The sequence below is a fragment of the Taudactylus pleione genome, unplaced genomic scaffold, assembly GCF_031769625.1.
Source record: "Taudactylus pleione unplaced genomic scaffold, aTauple2 ptg000484l, whole genome shotgun sequence".
NCBI lineage: Eukaryota > Metazoa > Chordata > Amphibia > Anura > Myobatrachidae > Taudactylus > Taudactylus pleione.
The window spans coordinates 6,419,977-6,440,181 of record NW_028284886.1 but is presented as its reverse complement, the minus strand read 5'-3'; the positions used below and the strand labels follow the sequence as shown (position 1 = coordinate 6,440,181).

Genomic DNA, 20,205 nt, shown 5'->3' with positions numbered 1-20,205 from the left:
CATCATGTATCTTTCTGCGACAGAGTCTGAATGTGTACAAGTGTTGCCTAACAAATAATCGGAACAGTCACGCGGTGCATCGCATTGTAACTAGGATGCGTTCTCAAATGAAAAAGACGCTCGGCGCCAGCAGAGCTGCACAGGACATGGGCGCAACTGCAGCAATAGTTTCAGGACATATCTGTAAATCATCAAAGCAAATAGGGGTAGTTTTACTTGTCCATTGCTTCTTTTAGCATTTGCAAAACTAAATATTGGGCTAAGTGTAGTTATACCTCTTAGTTAGTGAATGTTAAGCCTCTGCATGTAACTGACACCTCTTGTAACTGATCTCTCACGCTCTTCCGTGTCTCGCTGGCTGGAGGTATCTTAAGAATTTAAATATAAGTCACATATGACATTAGGGAGTAGCTGTGAATTATATTCAATTTGCAAATGAAATATACTAGGTGTAATTTTAGGTTAGTATTGAAATAAACTCTTATATAACCATGATTCCTGTGTTAATTGGTTAGACTATCCTAACTTCGCAGTTTCCCCCAAAAAATACCAATCGTGAGGTGTAATATAGACATTCCTTAAAATTTCAAATTGTTGTTGGACACAGGGAAAGGTGAACTATTTTGGTACTGAGCACAGCGCCGATGCGTTCTGTCAGTGAAAGGGTTATTGCATTTCCTTTTGGTAAAAAGTAATCTAGCGCTGACATTTAGAGTTGTCGGCACCACTAGAACATCAAAGAGCTGCTTCTGCTGTCATTTCTCTGTCGGCCATATAAGTTATTTAGTGTCTGTGAAGTGCTTTCTTGCCTGGTAACTCCCTAGGCTCTGCAAAGGGCTTTTTGTGCCAGTGTTTCTCCGCCGAATGCCTTTTTTTTTTAGCAGCGAGGATGGAGGGGTTTCAGAAAACAAAAGATCGCACCGCACCACGTCTCAGAAAATGGTGCCATTAAATTCCGTTGGACAATACCTATCTCTCGCTAGCAGCTGTTACATTAGCAGAGGCAACGGGCTCTGCAAGACCCTTTTTTGAAGTTGTGAGTTTCCAGGTGAGATAAATAGGCATTTGTGACTCGCAGGTTAATAGCACAGACCTTCGTAGGAAGCGCCCATCAGAAGGCGGATCCTCTTATTTTTGCATCGCCATTGGCCGAATGACCGTTGATGATCATTTGCATGTAGTTTGCATCCTGATGAGTTTGCACCACCTCAAGCTGAGACAGTTGGGCACCAGGGGCTGATACTAGGTGCACCTAGGTAAAACCACGCTGCGTTGCAGGTGGGGCAGATATATAATGTGTTTGAGTTTTAATCTATTTATAGTAATAGTTGATATAGAATACAACATAAGCTGGCCATACACGCTGCAATTATCGGGACGATCCCGCCCGATATCGGCGGATCGCCGCGATAATTGTAGCGTTGGGGGGGGCGACCGAGGGTTAAATATTGCTTGGTCGGGCATGCTGGATTGTCCAGCATGCCCGTCCGATGCGATATTTACCCGGTAACTGTCGGCCGCATCGGGCAGTGTATGCCCAGCGCGGTCGACAGATAGACATTTCCTGTGTTCCTTCCTACGGAAGGAACAGGGAAATGTCTCCTCCCCCGGGGGTGGAGCGCAGATGTCGGGCTATACACTGTGAGATTTCTCTCAGTGTATGCCGCGGACATCTGCGGCTGGCAGCCGGCCAGATAAAATGTCTGTCAGTCTGACAGACATTTTATCTTGCCGTGTATGCCCAGCATTAGTAATTATCCAACACAAAATATATACAGATAGTTACAAACAAAATATTATTTCCAAAAATAGTGAGTACCTCACTGTTAAAAACTAAAAATGTAATATTTGTGTATTAAAAAAATAAATAAAAATGAGGGTACAGAAAGGAAAGGGAAGAAGGTAGGAAAGGCAAACTGTGGTATGCTACACCACCCAGAGATGACCAGCTTCATTCCGTTCCGGGTTGCTCTCTATGGAATGCGGAGAACCAAGGGTCCCAAGTGGCATGAAACTTTAACACCGTATCGTGAAGGAGTGCAGTGATATATTCCATAGGGCTAAATACCATATTTTGTTTAGTAGCACTGTCATTGGCAGGGCCTCGATTTGCCTCCAATTTGTAGCAATCAACAGTTTGGCCGCATTATAAATGTGGCCACACAATTTATTTTAGAGAGGGATCTACTGAGTTTGCATAGAAGCACGTGTAGAGGGTCCTTTAGAGGAGAGATACCGAGCACTTTAGACGTCAAAGATGCGACTTCATCCCAATATTTTACTATCCGGGGGCAGTCCCACCACACATGCATATATAGGAACCAATTTGGCCACACTGTCTCCAACAGAGCTCTGAAGGCCCCGGGAAAATCTGATGCAGTTTTGCAGGGACCATGTACCATCAAGAATACACTTTAAAGGAGTTTTCTTTTATGTTGGTATTAATGGAGGATTTAGCTACCTATTGCCTAATGTCTGCCCAATCATTGTCCTCCAAACTAATCCCTTAGTCTTGTTCCCAGGTCAACCCGAAAGGTTCCTTGAATTCAGGGGGTGAAGGTGACAACGATATTAATATGGATCCCTTGCAGCCAGGATTATAAATACATCAACGCTCAAATGCAGTAGGTTGTCACATTTTGTGAGATTTGCTGAGCGAGAGAATTAAACTACAAATGTAAATAATGAACTGATGGTTAGAAGACTGAGCATATTTGTCACACACATCTGCAAAATTTTGGGGGGACAAAACCATCCCGAATGTGCAAGATTCTAGTTATCCCAGCTGATATCCAAGGATGCATCTAAGAGTACATACTCCCCAGTGGGAAATGAGGTTGGCGCCACAAAGGGGTCAGGGTGGATGGGCATGGTGCCACTTCTAAACGTTTATTAAGTTTGTCTCACACCTGTAGGACAGCCCTTACGCAGGGAACTTCCCGAACCGAGGCTGGTCTCATATTAGGGGGTAGCCATGGAAGAAAACTAACTAAATGGGTGCCCACCAGTTAATTTTCAAGTAATAACCATTTCCGACTCCCTTCCTCGGAGTGCCATGATGTAATATGACTCAATTGTGTTGCAAAGAAATATCTATCAAAAATGGGAAGCCACAGACCACCATTAATTAGTGATTTGGCCAAGCAAGCTCTACGATGTCTCAGATTTTTTGCCAGACCACACAAAGGAGCCACATAATGAATGCACCTCGCGGAAATAAGAGGCCATGATCACAATTGGGATGGTTGGAAAGCGTTATAAAATAACCTGGGAAGAATGTTCGTCTTAACTGTGTTAACACGACCTGTCCAAGTGATGTAGAGGGGGGCCCATCTAGATATGTCCTGTTTTATCGTGTGAAGTAGAGGGGTATAATTAGTCTGAAATAGCTGTTTGTATGTTTTTGTAATGGTGATCCGATTTAGTGCCATTTACCATATGCCCTGAGCAGTCGCCATAATTCAAGGAAGGAAGTCAAGGGTGAAGTCATGGTCAATAATAGGTCATCTGCGAACAGAGATATTTTGTATTGCGACCGTCGTACCGACACACCCTTAATATCAGGATTGACCCGAATTTCAGTCGTGACGGGTTCTATGCTCAAGACCTAAAGCAAAGGCAAAAGAGGATATCCTTGTCTTGTAACTTTACCCAAGGTAAACGCCGGTGAATAAAGGCCATAAGTCGAGACTGTAACCGATGGGCTATGGTATAGGGCCTTAATAGCCGACACTAAGCTGCCACAAAAGCCGAAAGAGTGTAAGGTCTGAAACATGAAAGGCCAAGATAGACTGTCAAAGACCTTTTCTGCATCGAGAGACAACAGCACAGCTGGTAGCTTGCATTTATTGATTATAGGAAATTAGGTTAATCGTCTGCCTGGTATTATCCAAGGCCTGTCTTGTAGGAACGAAACCGACTTGGTCGGCATCAATCAACTTCAACAAATGCAAGTTCAGCCTATTAGCCAAAAATTTTGCGAACATCTTAATGTCAGCATTTAATAGGGAAATCTGCCTGTAATTAGTTTGACAAGTGGGGTCTTTTTGTAGACCCTAGTACTATAATAACAGATTCAAGAGAGTCGGGGTGGAAATGCTCCCCCTCTAAAATCCTAATATATACGGAACCCAGGCGAGCGGATAACCGGGTTGAAAATATTTTGTAGTAAACTGAAGGCAAAACCATCAGGACCCGGAGCCTAAAAATGTGTTGAGTTTTAGATGTGAGAGGGTCGTGTCCAAATTCAGATCTAAATTGCAGTGTAATAATATTGCAGTCCAGTATTTGTGGGTTTTATGCAAAAGCGCAGCCAGTATTTACCCTGCATACCAACATAATAAATATATATGCACCCCTTGCATTACAACATGGTTTGTTCCAGGTACAAAGTTACTTCATTTGCTTTTGCTCCCAACTCAGAATCAGCCTGTCTACCCATTTTTAATTTATTATTATTATTGTATTTTTAAAGAATTAATATAAAAAAAAAGGATGTATGTTTTTAGGGCAGTCTCTGAATAATGGCTCATGTTTATAAGTATACTAACTGAAGCTTAAATCTTCAAGTTATTAAGTTTTGTGTGATGTCCAAATCCATCCAGCGTAAGGCCCAGAACAGTTCTGCCCAGTGTACACCAACGGGACGTCCGACTGGGACCTCAACCACCTAGTACATCTTCTGGGATCCAATGTTAACGCTCTGAAGTTTTCGTCCAAATCCATCCAGTGGAAGGCTCAGAACAGGCTGCCCAGGTCAAAGATCTGCTCATCGTACACCAAAGGAAGGTCCGACTGGGACCCTAACCCCCCCTAAAACCTGGCCAGGATCCAACTTGACCACCTCACGTTGGTTTCATTCCCAATCGGTGCAGGGGTGTCCGAATGCATAACTGGACAGACAAACAAACAGACCAATTAATTAATATATACTGTAAGGCGCATATCCACTACACGATATAAATGGACTATTGTATAAAGATTAAACGATAACGACAGCTTTATCGTTCACCGTCCGCATTATCGTACAGTGGATATGCCAGCAATGACCAGCAATGCGCGCTCCCGCTGATCATTGTCGGCATCTCTCTTTGCCTGAACACACCGCCCAACATGGTGATTATCATCAGGTTGTGCAGGTTCGGGGATGAGAGGAGGGTGCCTGCACTGAACGATATATGGTTTAGTATGGGCACAATATCCACTGCACAGTATAATGAACGATGCTGTTATCATTCAATCGTTCATTTTTCAGGGTAGTGAATATGCCCCATAAGATGTACTAAAATAAGCGAGTGACATTTTCTATTAGTCAGATATATATTCTTTTATTCGGTACGTAGTGATGTCACTGTATCACATGACTCATGGTCAAAGTGTTCGGTGATGACTCTATGGGGTGGAACTCCGTTATTGGCAATGTGCCGCTGGGCATCAGCACAATACTCTGGTGCAAACGTATTGATTAGTTATAGCGCTATGGACTACACAAGATTTCATTCCCCCCCCCCGTCCCCGAGTAACAATCGGTGATGGATGCGAGGTTACTCCTCGGCCTGTAACCTTAGAGATTTCTTAACATTGTTATGTGGGCATAATATTCTAATTCACGCAAAATGACTCTCCCCCATGTGACCTCTAGTACACATCTCACTGTACACTATTCATTAGTCTTCCCAATGAGCACCATTCCCATCTGTGACCAAATATAGCTTTGTTCTCCGGTTACACCTGTTCAGCTCTTACAGAATGGGAGCAATTCATAAAGGGGAGAGATGAAACGGCCGGTGGGACCTCCATGGGAGCTGTCTTTTATGTTGCTTGGTTTCTGACGTGTGGCTATATAATTATACTATTCCAGGAAGCCTAGTCAACCATTGTGTTTTGTTGGCCATGAAGTTGTGTATACCTCAGTGTCTCTTTTCTGCTAGAAGTGCCTGCCAAGATAAACTGCAGAACTGCAAAGTATATCAAAGAGGTAATATAAGAGTTGCTTTTAAGACAGTGGGAACCCTCAATTCATCCCACTGCAATACTTCTAGGTGTCTGCTGCTTAGAGAGAGTCTTTCGTGTAAGTAGGAACCTGTTCATGGTGCAAAACCCGGCACCTAAACATGTTTGTTTCCCAGAGGCGCTAAACATCCAGTCATGTTTTGATAGAATATTGTAAAGTACCATCAACTTTGGAATTCTTAAGTTGACACACGTGGTCTTATGCCATCCTCCTTCCGTTATGTATGTAGATGCCTTTTGTCTCACATGGATCAGTGATCCCAAGTTCAGAGTGCCATTGGGCACATAAGCTGCTTTACATAATGCAGAACTGGAAAGTGCAAAGTCCACATCCGTCTTTATGCAGAGATTGCTTTAGGCTTGTCGGTGCGTTTTCTCTTAGGGATCAATTATCCATCGTACAGCTACGTCGCACTCCTCTGTCTGTCTCCCGGACATAACGTAATGTTGGCGAGCAGTACGGCCCGTGTACAGTGACCTAAGGAATAATTATCTTCAAGGCCTGTTACTGCTTTGGGAAAACCTGAAAAGTAGGCAAACGGAAGGAAGTATTCATTCGTATTCAGCCTACTCTGAGATTATTCCAGCCCCCTACCTATAAACCTTATAACATAAAGGTCTTATTCTAGAATAACTTATAAATATGTGATTTAGTGCTCTGTTCATTTTTGGAGGGGGGGAGGGAATGAAATAGACATGACCCCTAAGTAACAGGCACGATTGCCCCTTTAAGATACTGTACACTCTGCCGTGCTGTTTGCAGTAAGCCGTAGTAACCTTTTTGTGCAGTTTTACACCCACACCAATATTTAAGTGTTAATGTACACTGCTATTTTTATTCCCTCTCTCGGTTTAAACATCGGTAGCTTTGCAGTGAATCATATTCGTTGCTGTGTGAGCTACTTCTATTAGTGTGTAATTAAATAGAAAGCCTGAGTACGTCCTCGCTAATATCAATCTGCGATGCGCTGCAAATGCCACTTATCACCACGCTGATGTCTGAATGGTGACAGTCATCGCTGCCTCGCTGGGAACCGGTGGATTAGGAAGTAGAGAGCTCATCTGCTCCGTGTTAAAGGGTTCTATTTAATGTCATTCTTTATCTGGACTAACTTGGTAATAATCAAGTACTACAGTATATTACAAATCACATTTTCTTTGTATTCGTTGTTAATGGTGACCGTTTCTTCGTCTCTATGAACGGTCCTGCACTTTATCACTAAATATCGCTACTGATAAGTAGGTGTGTGGGTGTCTATTATCAGTTTGTCCAGGAAAGAGGTGGGGGAGGCATGTCACTGGACTGATCTTCCTGCTGTGATCATCATGTTGAGGAATGTCTTCTAAGATGCATGTTTGGGAACGATGACCTCATTTTAAAATGTGGGTTGGGGTATTTTAGTGCCTTTTGGACCTATGCATGGATGTTCTCAGATCTTTTTATTCTTAAATGCGCTTGACATGTACGTTGTTCACAAAAATATTTTAAACTCCGTTACTCAAAAACGATAAAATCCGCCAAATCAACGAATAATGGTGGTCTTGGGCTCCCCATTTTTTGAAAGATATTTTTTTGCAACGCAACCAAGCCACGGGAATGGGTATGAAATACCGCCGGCCGAGCAGAGTTAGAAGCAGCGGAAGCCCGACAGCGCTGGAAATCCCGATCGTGGATAGCTAAATATCTACTAACCTAGCCCCCCTAAGCCTAACCCTCCTTAGGGTTAGGCACCCCAACTTACCCCCCAAGTGCCTAACCCTAACCACCCCCTTCCCCGCTGCCTAAACCTAAGTCCCCCTCGGGGGTGTCTAACCCTCCCGGGGGGGGTGCCTAACCCTAAGTCCCCCCGGGAGCCCTAAACCTAACCGTCCCCCCCACCCCCCCCTGCGGGATGCCGGGCGCCGGTCTCCCGGCGTTGGGGGAATGCGGGCGTCTACATCAATGCGCCCAGCATTTCACCCTTGCCCGGGATATGACAGTCGGGAAGCCGGTTGCCGGTATTTAGGCAGTCGGCTTCCCGATTGCATCCCGAGCCACGTATCGTCTTGACACACAGAGGAGTGCTGTAAAAAAATTGGTATTACTGGAAAGTGACATGGGGGGCGATCGTCTAGTAATGGCTTCCCCCTAATTTGAGACCAGCTTGGATTCCGGATGTCCCATGTGTGACAAATTTAAGAAAAGGCTAGACTTGGCGCCCTACCCATCCTCCCTGACCCTGTTGTGGCGCCATCCTCTGTTTCCTCTAGGATGAATGTCTTCTTACATGCGCTCTTGGTGTCTGTGGGATTAACTGGAATTTGACATATTGAAAGTGACGATGTACCCCAGAGTTTCGCAGATCTAGGTGATAAATATGGTATGTCTTCCAGTTATTCAATTTGCTTATATGCAAATTTTGTAGTTTTATTTACTACCAGTAAGTCTCATAAAATGAGACAACGCACTTAATTTGAACGTCGTTGCGTATATAATCCAGGCTGTAAGCGCTCTATCTCAATTTTGTATCCACTGCTACCCCCCTCACTTCCTGTGTTCAAAGAATCATTTGAAATAGCTTGGGAGCGACACTTTGGTATGTCTTGAGGATGACGTCTGGGCGGACATCAGACAATGGGTGGCTAAATCCTCCATTAGTACTAACATAAAGGTAAATTTCTACAAAGTGTACTCCCGCTGGTAGTGTTCATTCTAGCACCCTGCACCTGTCACATCCCGTGCAGTTCCTCTTTCCTGCCTGGGGTGTCGCTCTCTGCTCTGGTGCTTCTAGCACATTCAGCTGATGCAACAAACAGCCGATTTACAGAGCAGAGAGCGACACCCCCAGGCGGGAAAGCAGAACTGCACGGGATGTGACAGGTGCAGGGTGCTAGAATGAAGCCTACGCTGGTATATGGTGCCCAAAAAGCTGCATCATATTTTCCCGGGGTCATCGGAGCTCTGTTGGAGACAATGTGGAAATGTTGGTTCTTTTCAGCATATATGGTGGGATGCCCCTTGATCTCTAAATATTGGGACAAAGTTATTACTTTGGTGTCTAAAGTGATCTACATTTCTCCTTCTAATGACCCCTTAATCTGGGTAGACACTGACCGATCTATATCTGGTGCCCGTCGGCCAATGTGTACCAGCGATATATCGCGTTGGCTGTGCAGCACAGCCGATGGCAGATACAGTCAGGTGCATAAATATTGGGACATTGACCGAATTTTCATATTTTGGCCTCTATTCACCACCACGATGGCTTTGAAATGAAACAAACAAGATGTGCTTTAACTGCAGACTTTCAGATTTAATTTGAGGGTAATTACATCCAAATCAGGTGAACGGTGTAGGAACGGTTTCTATATGTGCCTCCAACTTTTTAAGGGGCCAAAAGTAATGTGACAAACTAAACAATCCTAAATCTAACTTTGACTTTTTAATACTTTGTTGCAAATCCTTTGCAGGCAATTACAGCCTGAAGTCTGGAACGCATAGACATCACCAGAGGCTGGGTTTCATCCCTGGTGATGCTCTGCCAGGCCTCTACTGCAAATGTCTTCAGTTCCTGCTTGTTCTTGGGGCATTTTCCCTTCAGTTTTGTCTTCATCAAGTGAAATGCATGCTCAATCGGATTCAGGGCCTGAATCAGACCCGCTCGCAAGCGCTGAACGCTCGCAAGCGGGTCGATGGTGCCCTAGTGCGCACGACGGAGGGAGCCAGCTGTCGCTATGGGTCTCGCACCAAAGGGGGCGTGCTGTCGATGGTGAGTGACAGCACGCCCCCTTTGGTGGGCGTGCCGGGGGCGTTGCTGCCCAGACAAAGGCGTTCCCATGGGAGCGCCTACCGTCTGGGTCCGGCCCCACTGACATCACTAGTGAAGTCAGTGGGAGTGCTTTTGGCTCTGATAGTGCCAAAAGCACTCCTGGGCTTGCGGCAGCGAGACCCTACCGCAGGGTCTCGTCGCAAGCCCGATGGTCGCGATGGTCTTGCCCATCGCGACCATCTTTTTGGCCGCTCGCATAAGTTGTGGGTGGTCACCCACAGCTATGCGAGCGGCCAGGAGGCCGCTCCAATTTTAGGTAGGAGGGCCCTGATTCAAAGCGAGCGCTCTTGTCAGAGCGTCCGGCTCTGAATCAGGCCCTGAGGTCAGGGGATTGACTGTATCAGCTTTCCATAGGATGTTGTTCCAGAACTGTAATGGCTTTTTTTAGATGTTGTTTGGCAAACTCTAATCTGGTCTTCCTGTTTTTGTGGCTCACCAATGATTTACATCTTGTGGTGAACCCTCTATATTCACTCTTGTCAAGTCTTCTCTTGATTGTTGACTTTGAAACCTATACACCTACCTCCTGGAGAGTGTTCTTGATTTGGCCAACTGTTGTAAAGGGGTTTTTCTTCACCAGGGAAATAATTCTTCTGTCATCCACCACAGTTGTTTTCCGTGGTCTTCCGGGTCTTTTGGTGTTGCTGAGCTCTCCGGTGCATTCTTTCTTTTTAAGAATGTTCCAAACAGTTGATTTGGCCACACCTAATGTTTTTGCTATCTCTGATGTGTTTGTTTTGATTTTTCAGCCTAATGATGGCTTGCTTCACTGATAGTGACAGCTCTTTGGATCTCATATTGAGAGTCGACAGCAACTGATTCCAAATGCAATGTCACACCTAGAATCAACTCCAGACCATTTACCTGCTTAATTGATAATGAAATAACGAGGGAATAGTCCATACCTGTCCATGAAATAGCTTTTGAGTTGATAGTCCCCCGCTCTGTCAGTCCCTCCATTGGTTGCCAGTTTTCTACCGTATTCAATACAAAATACTCTTACTTACACATAAGGCTATTAACCAAACCACACCAACATACATCTCTTCACTCATTTCAAAATATCTCCCTACCCGACCTCTCCGCTCAGCACAAGATCTGCGTGTCTCATCCCCACGCATTACTTGCTCCCATTTACGGTTACAGGACTTTCTTCGGGCTGCACCCACTCTATGGAATGCCTTACCACACACAATATGACTGTCCTCTAGTCTCCAATCCTTCAAGCGATCCCTGAAAACTCACATCTTCAGGCAAGCTTATCAGATCCCAGAACCACCCACATAACCTTCATAGCCTCCATATGTAATTACATCCCCTTCCACAGTCCACACACAACCTCACACATCGTCTTTCTCTCACATCCTCATGACATTTGGCGGACATTCCTGTGTGACTGGATCATGCAGCCCACCAAGAAACTGTGCATTCTGGCTGGACCAAATTGCAATATATAGCACCTATCCTTGTGTATCAATGCCTATTTCCCTATAGATTGTAAGCTTGCGAGCAGGGCCTTCCTACCTATATATATCTGTCTGTTATTACCCAGTTTTGTTCTATTAATGTTTACAATTGTAAAGCGCAACGGAATATGCTGCGCTATATAAGAAACTGTTAATAAATAATAACTAAATAATTACTTTTGGCCCCTTAAAAAGTGGGAGGCACATATAGAAACCGTTGTAATTCCTACACCGTTCACCTGATTTGGATGTAATTACCCTCAAATTAAATCTGAAAGTCTGCAGTTAAAGCATATCTTGTTTGTTTCATTTCAAAGCCATTGTGGTGGTGAATAGAGGCCAAAATATGAAAATGCTGTCAATGTCCCAATATTTACGCACCTGACTGTATATCTGCCGACCGCCCGTACCCATGCGATCTGCAGATATAGCCTTTACATATGCTTCTGCGTAAACTCATCAGATCCCTTTCTAAGTTTCAGAATAAATTTTGTGGCCACATTTATAATGCGTCAAAATTTCTAATTGCTGTGAATTGGAAGCAACTGGAAGCTCCATTGATGACTGCTCTGATTAATAAAATTTGGTACCTGGTCTCGATGGAGTATATAACTGTCCTTCTCAATGACCACATGGTAAAAGTTGATGCAACCTGGGACCCTTGGTACTCTACATTTAACAAACAGTTACCCGGTATAGAGTGAATCTGGTCTTCACTTGGTTGCGCAGTACTCTGCAGGGTGTCTTTACCATTACCCCTCCTCCTTATTTTCCTTTTCTTTTCCTTTTTTTTGTGCTTAATTTAATTGATTCACTATTGTTGCATTAACACCGGTTGGCTATTTACAAGCCATTTCTCTGGATCAGTGTACTGTTTGCACTATTCTGTGCATGTTTTGCATTTGTTATTTGATATATTGTATTTTTTGTACTATTATTCTAAATAAAGAGATTAAAAAAAAAAAAGTCCATAAAATCTCCCCCCCGCCTCCTTCCCTAAATTATTTTGGATCTCTGCCGTTCACTTTAACAGGATCCCGCCACTTCCACCGTACAATCATGAAACAACACTATACAGAGAATGTAATTTAGTTATTTAACAGTATTATATAGCGCACACTTATTCCGCAGTACTTTACAAAGAATATTATTTAGGTCATTCACGTCAGCCCCTGCCACAATGTAACCTTACAATCTATAGTCACTATCACAAGCTAGGGTTAATTTTTTTATCGTCCATAGCCAATTAACCTTCCATTATATTTTTGGAGTACCCCACACAAATACAGGGAGAACATATAAACTCCACACAGGTAGGGCCTTGGTGGGAATTTAACCCAATCCCTCCTGCTGTGCTGCATGAAGCTATCATTGCACCACTGTGCTCATTTACAACAGTCCCTGGCCCAGTGACCTTTATAATACATATAGTGGTCTATTTTCTAAGCAGTGTTAGGAGACAGAGTGAAAAGTGATAAGGTGCCAGCCAATCAGCTCCTAACTGCCATCTCACAGGCTGTGTTTGAAAAATGACAGTTGGGAGCTGATTGGCTGGCACCTTATCACTTTTCACTGTGTCTCCTAACACTGCTTAGTAAATAGACCCCATAGTCCCTGACACAGAGACACCCACACACACTTTAGGGTTAATTATTCATCTGCAGCCAATTAAAGTACCTGTAAACTTTTTGGACTTCAAGGTAATCAGAGGAAACCCACACAAACAAACTCCATCCAGGACCTGGTTAGAATGGAACCCATAACTCTTTGACAATGCTAACCACTGTACCCCTGTGCCACCCCTTCTAGGATTTCTAATACTATTAATCATGAGAAGTTACAACAAGACAGGGAAAATAGTGAGATGCTGGCTCATCTTGTCATTTGCTTTCGGCTCTCTGCTTGTGTCTCCAAACTTTTTTATCCCATTTTTTTTTTTAAATTTATTATTATTATTATTTTTTTTTTTTTTATCCCATTTTTTTTTTTAATGTATTATTATTATTTTTTTTTTTTATCCCATATTTTTTTTTTTTAATTATTTGGTTTTTTTTTTATCCCATTTATTTTTGATCCATTTTTATTTATTTTTTTTTATCCCAACATCCTGTCTCTGCACTCCATGGTATATTGTCCAGTCGTAATTTTTTTGTAGCTGCCCGTGTCCAAATCATTTGAGGAAGTACACAAGTGCCCCTCTAAGTGGTTTTATGTATTAAATGGGCCAATCACAGTTGTGCCTCTCAGTGGCAGCATCAAGTAAACAATTACATCCCATACGTTTCAATGCAAACCTTTATGTAACCAGTAATGTAGTACGAGGCTCTCAACGTTCCGTTTAATGGCCGCACCTGCTCAGCAGCTTCGGCTCATAAATGACTTGGCACAGATTCCTGTCCGTGTTGAGTATCGGGGCTGCGGACAGGCTGCAGAGCACATTGCTTTATAAAACTTGCATGGAATACTTGCACATTAAATATAGCTTAGTCCCAGGGAACTAGCTCACGATTATGCAATTAACTCCTTCCCTGAGTAGTGTCAGACCTAATTAATGCGCATCCTGCATGTGGATTGGGAGAGCAGCAAACCGCATTGTTTAATAATTGGAGACTTCCAGTTGCTGCAGGGCTTGGGGTTCCGTTACTGCAGAAACACAGGGTCTTACTGTGTTTAAAGAAGTGTTTTTCTCTTGCTGCTTATATAGTTTTTTTTTTTTTGTCCCCTTGCTGCTGGGTTTATCTGTCTAACTAGCTGTAGCCCTACTTCTTCTGACATATGAGCCAGCTTAATGGCTGTATAATATGTTCTCTTCATTTTCTATAAAAGCCTCCTTCACCTTTTTTGCTGGTGAGTTACGGCAGTTCTTATTTTGGTATAGACAATCTAGGGGGTTTGCAGCTTATGTTCTGGTATGAATGCAGAGGAGCCCCATGTTTGGAAGTTTAATATGACTGATCAGTAGGCAGCAGAGTGTGTTGGGGTCTGAGCACAGGAGCCAAAGAGGGCGGTGGATAGGAAGGTCGGGGAATGCCCATTCTCGCGCCCCTTGCGCCTTAAACAGGGTGTTTAGTCGCGAGAACGGGCATTCTCCGACTAAACTTCCCGGCGCGATGCTGTTTTCCTGGCGCTAAGGGCAGAAGTCAGGATCGCGCCTGTACTCTTGTCGGATTTCTGCTAAGGGGTGCGGGAAGGAATCCACAACAGTGCGCTGAATTGAATAGCTCCGGGAGCTCCCTCCCTGCGCAATTTAATTTGCGGTCAATTGAATCGAGCCCATTGACTTATGTGCCATTATATCAGACTGATTCTTACCTGATTATTTCTTGTATGTTTTTTTTCCTGGCTTTATTATAGCAAAGGAATTTGCTGCTATTTTAAAAATAATCTGATCACCACATGTCAATGTCATTTTTTATTTTTTTTATTTTAAAGTTCATTTCATTTAATTTAAAACTCCCACGTTTGGCCGGGTGGAAATGTTTAAAATGGAAGTTGTAACCTCAGCAACCATTATACTAAAGTAAAAAGTTAAGTGTGATATGCCATTCCCATTAGCTCCTGGCCAGGGTCTGATTAATGATATTTCTCATGAAAGCATGTTTTCTCCTTACTGGCAGTTATTAGTGATTTAATGGAAACAAGTTAGACACACAGGAGAGGAGGAAGAGTTTGCGCTCACCGCGTCTCTTTATAAATGTGTTTCGTGCCTTGTGTTATCTCCTGAATATACAGAAATGCAACATTTTATGCGGAGTCTAGTAACACACACGCAATCAAATTAAACAAGTCGATCAGCTTTGTGCTTTGTCCAGTAAATTAGAAAAATAGCTTCACTTTTTGATCGCTGGAACAATTTGATGACGGTTCATTAAAATGAGACCTTTCAACGCGTTGCATCTATTACCGTAGTTACAGGGCGCCATCACATGACCAAATGAATAATGATCCCGCATTGTACTGGTCTTTTTGTGGCCTTATGAATGAACTACAGCATTTATACGGTTTACAGTATATTGTTGTAATTGGTGAAATCTTGGGAGGAGGTTTTAAAATCTTTGTTTAAAAAGTAAAAAAAAAAAAAAAAAAACTTATGGGGACTGTACCCTCATACATTTTCTTTGTGTGTGGGACACCAGCAGCGGTGCCACAAATGACCCAGGAATTGACCTTTTTTTTTAATTAATTTTAAAAATCCTTTCCAATCTGATACTTAGTGCTTCTCTTACAGGGCAGACTCACAGTGACTGACCGCTAGCCAGACTTGCTTCGGAGAGATGTGCTAGTTGATTCATACAATGTGGTTAGGTCACAGGCTCTCCACCTCTGCTTAAAACTATACTTTGAAACTGCGTATAATTTTTGGGAGCAGCGTTAGCGCTCTGTAATGTCACGCCGCAACTATTCTTTTTAGCTTTTTTTTAAAAATGTTTTGAGCAAATCTGTTAACCCTTAGTTAAAACTAAGGCAGAAAAATACTTCCAAATCATAATAAGGGATATTCCGATAAAAGCAAACCAGTAACCATCACTTATAGGTTAATTAAGGAGTAACCTAATTCTGCCAAAGTAAAAATAAATAAATAATACATTTCAGATAATGTGACCGTTCTACCGTCCGTATAATCACTCTTATGATCTGCTGAAGGTGATTACGCTGAGATCTGTGAGTGTGACCTGTCCGCCTTTAGACACAGCCAATCTGAAGCCGCATCTGAAAAAAAAAAAAATATACATATATATATTTTTTTTTTTACCCTATTCCTTTCCTGACCACACTTGTGTATCGATTGGAAAACGCACTTCATAAGATAAGCTTTTCCGATAATGTAAAATTTCAAGAGTAAAATCATCTGCCTGTCTCCGCTGAGACGCAAGCCCCAGTGACCTTGCAGGGATTACTATCGTCATTGGGTCTCTCTGGGGGGCACCTGGTCTGCGCACAGCAGTTTCTGGGGTGAGGTTACTGTGTACATTACGACTAACTGTATTATAGCAAAAAGTAAACAGCAGCAGGTACTGAGAATACATTTTTAAGATGTATTGATTTCATCTGGCATATAACTAAACCAAACGGAGAAATGAGTCTAAATTCTGCGGCCTGTCATCCTGGCTCCGATTTAATCGCAGATCAGCGACACCACGATGTGGATGGTTACTAGTGGATTGTCGGCCTCATTTTTATGAATACTGATTCCACCCAGTGATGCTAAATTTCTGGAAATGATGAATCTACAGTATGAGAGGAGGGGGCTGATTTTAAAGAGGCATTTATTTATTTTAATATAAAGTAAAAATCTGTTTTCTTTTAATTGCAGATTTAAATCCCGCAGCAAAAATGTCACAAAATAGGCACTTTTGAAAAACTGTAAATGACTACATTTGGCCGTAGTGTTCAGTATATAGTATGAGTATTGTTTCTCCATAATGTCAGTAAGTTTTATCACATTAATATGCATCAATTCCAAATTAAGTTTACACATATCTGTAGTAGCGTAATGCCTCTGGTTTATTATTATGTATATTACTGTACGATCATGAGATAAACTGGTATTTTAAACGTGGTATGTGCCCCTGGCGGTATGCAGTCGGGAAGCCGGCGGGCGTAATCCCGACGGCCGGCTTCCTGACTGCTTTATCCCGGCAAGGGTTAAATGACCGGCGTCTACATCTAGACGCCTGTAATTTTGCAGACGCCGGGAGAACGCCGCCCGGCATCCCGATTGAAGTGATGCCGTGCGCCGCCATGTACAGCTGCGGGAAGGGGGAGGGTTAGGCACCCCCGGGAGGGACTTGGGGTAAGACACGCCCGGGAGGGACTTAGGTGTAGGCGTCGGGGAAGGGGGGTTAGATTTAGGCACTTAGAGGGGGGATTAGGGTTAGGCACTGGGGGGGGGGGGGGGGTTAGGTAATTCATACCGATTCCGCCTCTGGCCCTCCCCACAGTAACCTGTTTCTGTGTGCGTAGTGAAATGAGTTAGCGTTTGATTTAGAAATGTGTTTTCTGTGCGTCACAGAAGAATTGGGGGTTATTCACGAAAGCTTGTGGTCATTTGGCGCGGTAGAGGCTAGGTGTTTGCGGACACATCTGTAATTGTGCATATGTCACATCATTATAGAGATTGGCCAGCAGATGTGCTACATTCTCTGCAGCCGCATATGTATGATCTCAGTGTGCGGTGTAAACCGAGTACAGGATAATACACATATGGGAGTGATCCTAAGTGGCACAGATCGCACTCCGTGGACGCAAATGGGAAGTTTTTGCATGCGCAGAAGCGACTTTACGCATTTTTTTTGTGTATGCCCTCTCCTATTCTGAGTCGGATGCAACTTGCTTGGATCTGTCTTTCCGTGAAATAGGTAGCCTTCGCGCATGAACTGGGCGGTGGATTAGTGATGGCAAAAAACTAACCTGACTTGTGGTAGTGCCGTGGGAGTGTCGCAAGCGTGAATGAATAGCCCTGTGCGATTCTGAGTAGTGTTCCAGGGCAGGCAACCCCGCGTCTGACACATCACTTGCACCTAGCTCAGGGCCGATGCAATTGCAGATACTAACGATGGCGTTTAAAAAATTGTGCGGCACTGGTTTCTGCTTACACACGCCGGACACCCCCCCCCCCCCTCCCCCCCTTTAGCTGAATTGATACGGTCATGAGCATAAAGTAGTAAATCAGTCTTCCGCCGACTGTGGCCCAAAATCAGCCCAAAGCTCCCTGACCCCTGAGCATACCGGCTTCTGATTTTCCCATTTATTTTTCAGTTGTTCTAGCAGGTCTAATTACATAGACAACAAGATGTACTGTAAATAACACACAGTATAGTAACAAGCCTATATCTAGAAGATTCAGGACTTATCGGAAGTAAATGAGGTGACTCTGGATTGTCTGAGCAAAGGAAAACTTCAACGCTGAATGTAGGGGAGTGTAATTCGGAAGTTCTGTGGTTGCAATAGAACCCAAGGCACCATCACTGCAAAACTGCGTTCCTATTTACTATCACAATGAGCCGAACCTCTGTAATTCATGTGTAATTATTGTGTTGTAGCATAAATGGCAATAAAGCCAACATCTGGCCTATCTGCAACTTTTCATAAACTATAGGACCACAATGTGATATAATAGCCTATTATTCTTTTCTTCTCCAGGGTGAGTTTTTCCAAATCTCCGAATTCTCCAGCTTGTCCCCAATCCCTGGATTTACCAAATGGCTTCTCGGAGCCCTCAGCTCACAAGTGAAAGAATTAGGCAGAGCCGAGCTGTTCCTGGAGTCTGAATATAAGGAGATCTCAGATCTTACTGGCGCACCAGCTGCTGACGGCCTAAAACACTCATTTTCCAGCAACGAGTGGATGAAGTCAGAAAGGCTGGTCAAGGCCCTGGAGGCCCCGATGATGAGACTCTGCGCTTGGTACTTGTACGGAGAAAAGCACCGCGGTTTTGCCTTGAACCCAGTAGCAAACTTCCACTTGCAAAACGGGGCGGTCATGTGGCGTCTGAACTGGATGGCGGACACAAGTCCCCGGGGGGCTGCTGCCTCCTGCGGCATGATGGTGAACTATCGCTACTTCCTGGAGAACACAAGTGCCAACAGTTCTAGATATATCAGGATGAAACACATCGAGGCCTCCGAACAAGTGCTCAACCTGGTGTCACAGTTCAGAAAGAACAGTAAATTGTAAATAGAACAACCTCATCCAGCATCCATCATTCTCTAGTCTGTGGCTGGCCTTTGAGAGTAAGCTGAGTAAGAAATGTTGAACAAACCGATGACCCACGGGCTAGTGAGACATTAAAAGACCTTATTTTGGACATAATCGCATGTACAGAGTTTTTTTTTTTAATTATTATCGCATTGTAATATTAGCATTTTACTATGTGTAACTATTTTACCAACTGTTGCAATTATTTATAATGGTGTGCAGCCATTAAACTATACCTATTGCCTGTGTGCTATAGAGATGGACATAGATTTAATAACATCACAGTGCCTCCATGCCTCAAGTAGTGTCTGTAGTTCCTAGTGAATTGATGTTGGATTGTTGAGGAGAAAACATGGCTGCCTGCGCTAAACCTCATTTGTGAAGTGTGACACAAAAAAAAAGGCTTTGGGTTTGTTCCAGCACGCGAAGACATAGGCCGCGCGCACACACCCCTCTACTAACCAGAGATACGTCCCCATGCTAGAAGTGCGCTGAGCTTTGCAGAAAAATCTCCATTGCGGTTCCACCCCCAAAGTACAAATTTTACATCCCATTAAAAGTATACGATGAGCCCCGATCTCTGGGTAAAATGTAGGTTCTGTACAACAGAGAATGTCCTAACAGAAAATAATCTACCCTCATCACCCGTGTCTCCTTTCAATACTCTTCCTATGCAGAATATAATCTTGGTCTTGCCTTAAAACTGGGCGCAATGGCGGCCATGCACTGTACTTTGCGAAACCTTCTGCTGCTGCCTGGCGAGTTTGTCAGGGATGTGTAGGCAGGGGGAGGTAGAGCCTGAGATTTGAATTATTAGAATAATATAATGGTTCTCAAATTCGGTCCTCAGGACCCCACACAGGTCACCCAGCAGGTGCACAGGTGTAGTCATTACTCACTGACACATTTTAAAAGATTCACAGCTGGAGCTAATTATTTCCCTTGTGATTCTGGGAGGAGACCTGGAAAACATGCACTGTTTGGAGTCCTGAGGACAGAGTTTGAGAAGCTGTGGAATTATACAAAGAGGTTATTTATAGCTTATAAACCTCTTCTTTGTTTATAGTAATAATTTTGTGGGGCCCTGGGACAGCAGGGAGACTAGATGAGGCAGCAACAGCTCAGCCTCGCTTCTGTATAGTCAGACACAGCTTGCAGTGTGGGGGGAGGGGCCACACCGTGGGCAGTAAGCTGCACAGAAAGCGCTAATAGAGGCATAC

At 43.6% G+C, this 20,205-nt stretch overlaps 1 protein-coding gene across 1 annotated transcript in view; it reads left to right on the top strand.

The window, feature by feature from the left end:
* Positions 1-19,233, top strand: part of MLYCD (malonyl-CoA decarboxylase) — a 62,088-nt gene extending 42,855 nt beyond the window's left edge. The window contains 1 exon segment of the mRNA XM_088449402.1: positions 18,431-19,233. Within this exon segment, the coding sequence (XP_088305528.1) occupies positions 18,431-18,964 (534 nt within the window). The 3' untranslated portion in view covers positions 18,965-19,233.
* Positions 19,234-20,205: the final 972 nt, after the last annotated feature.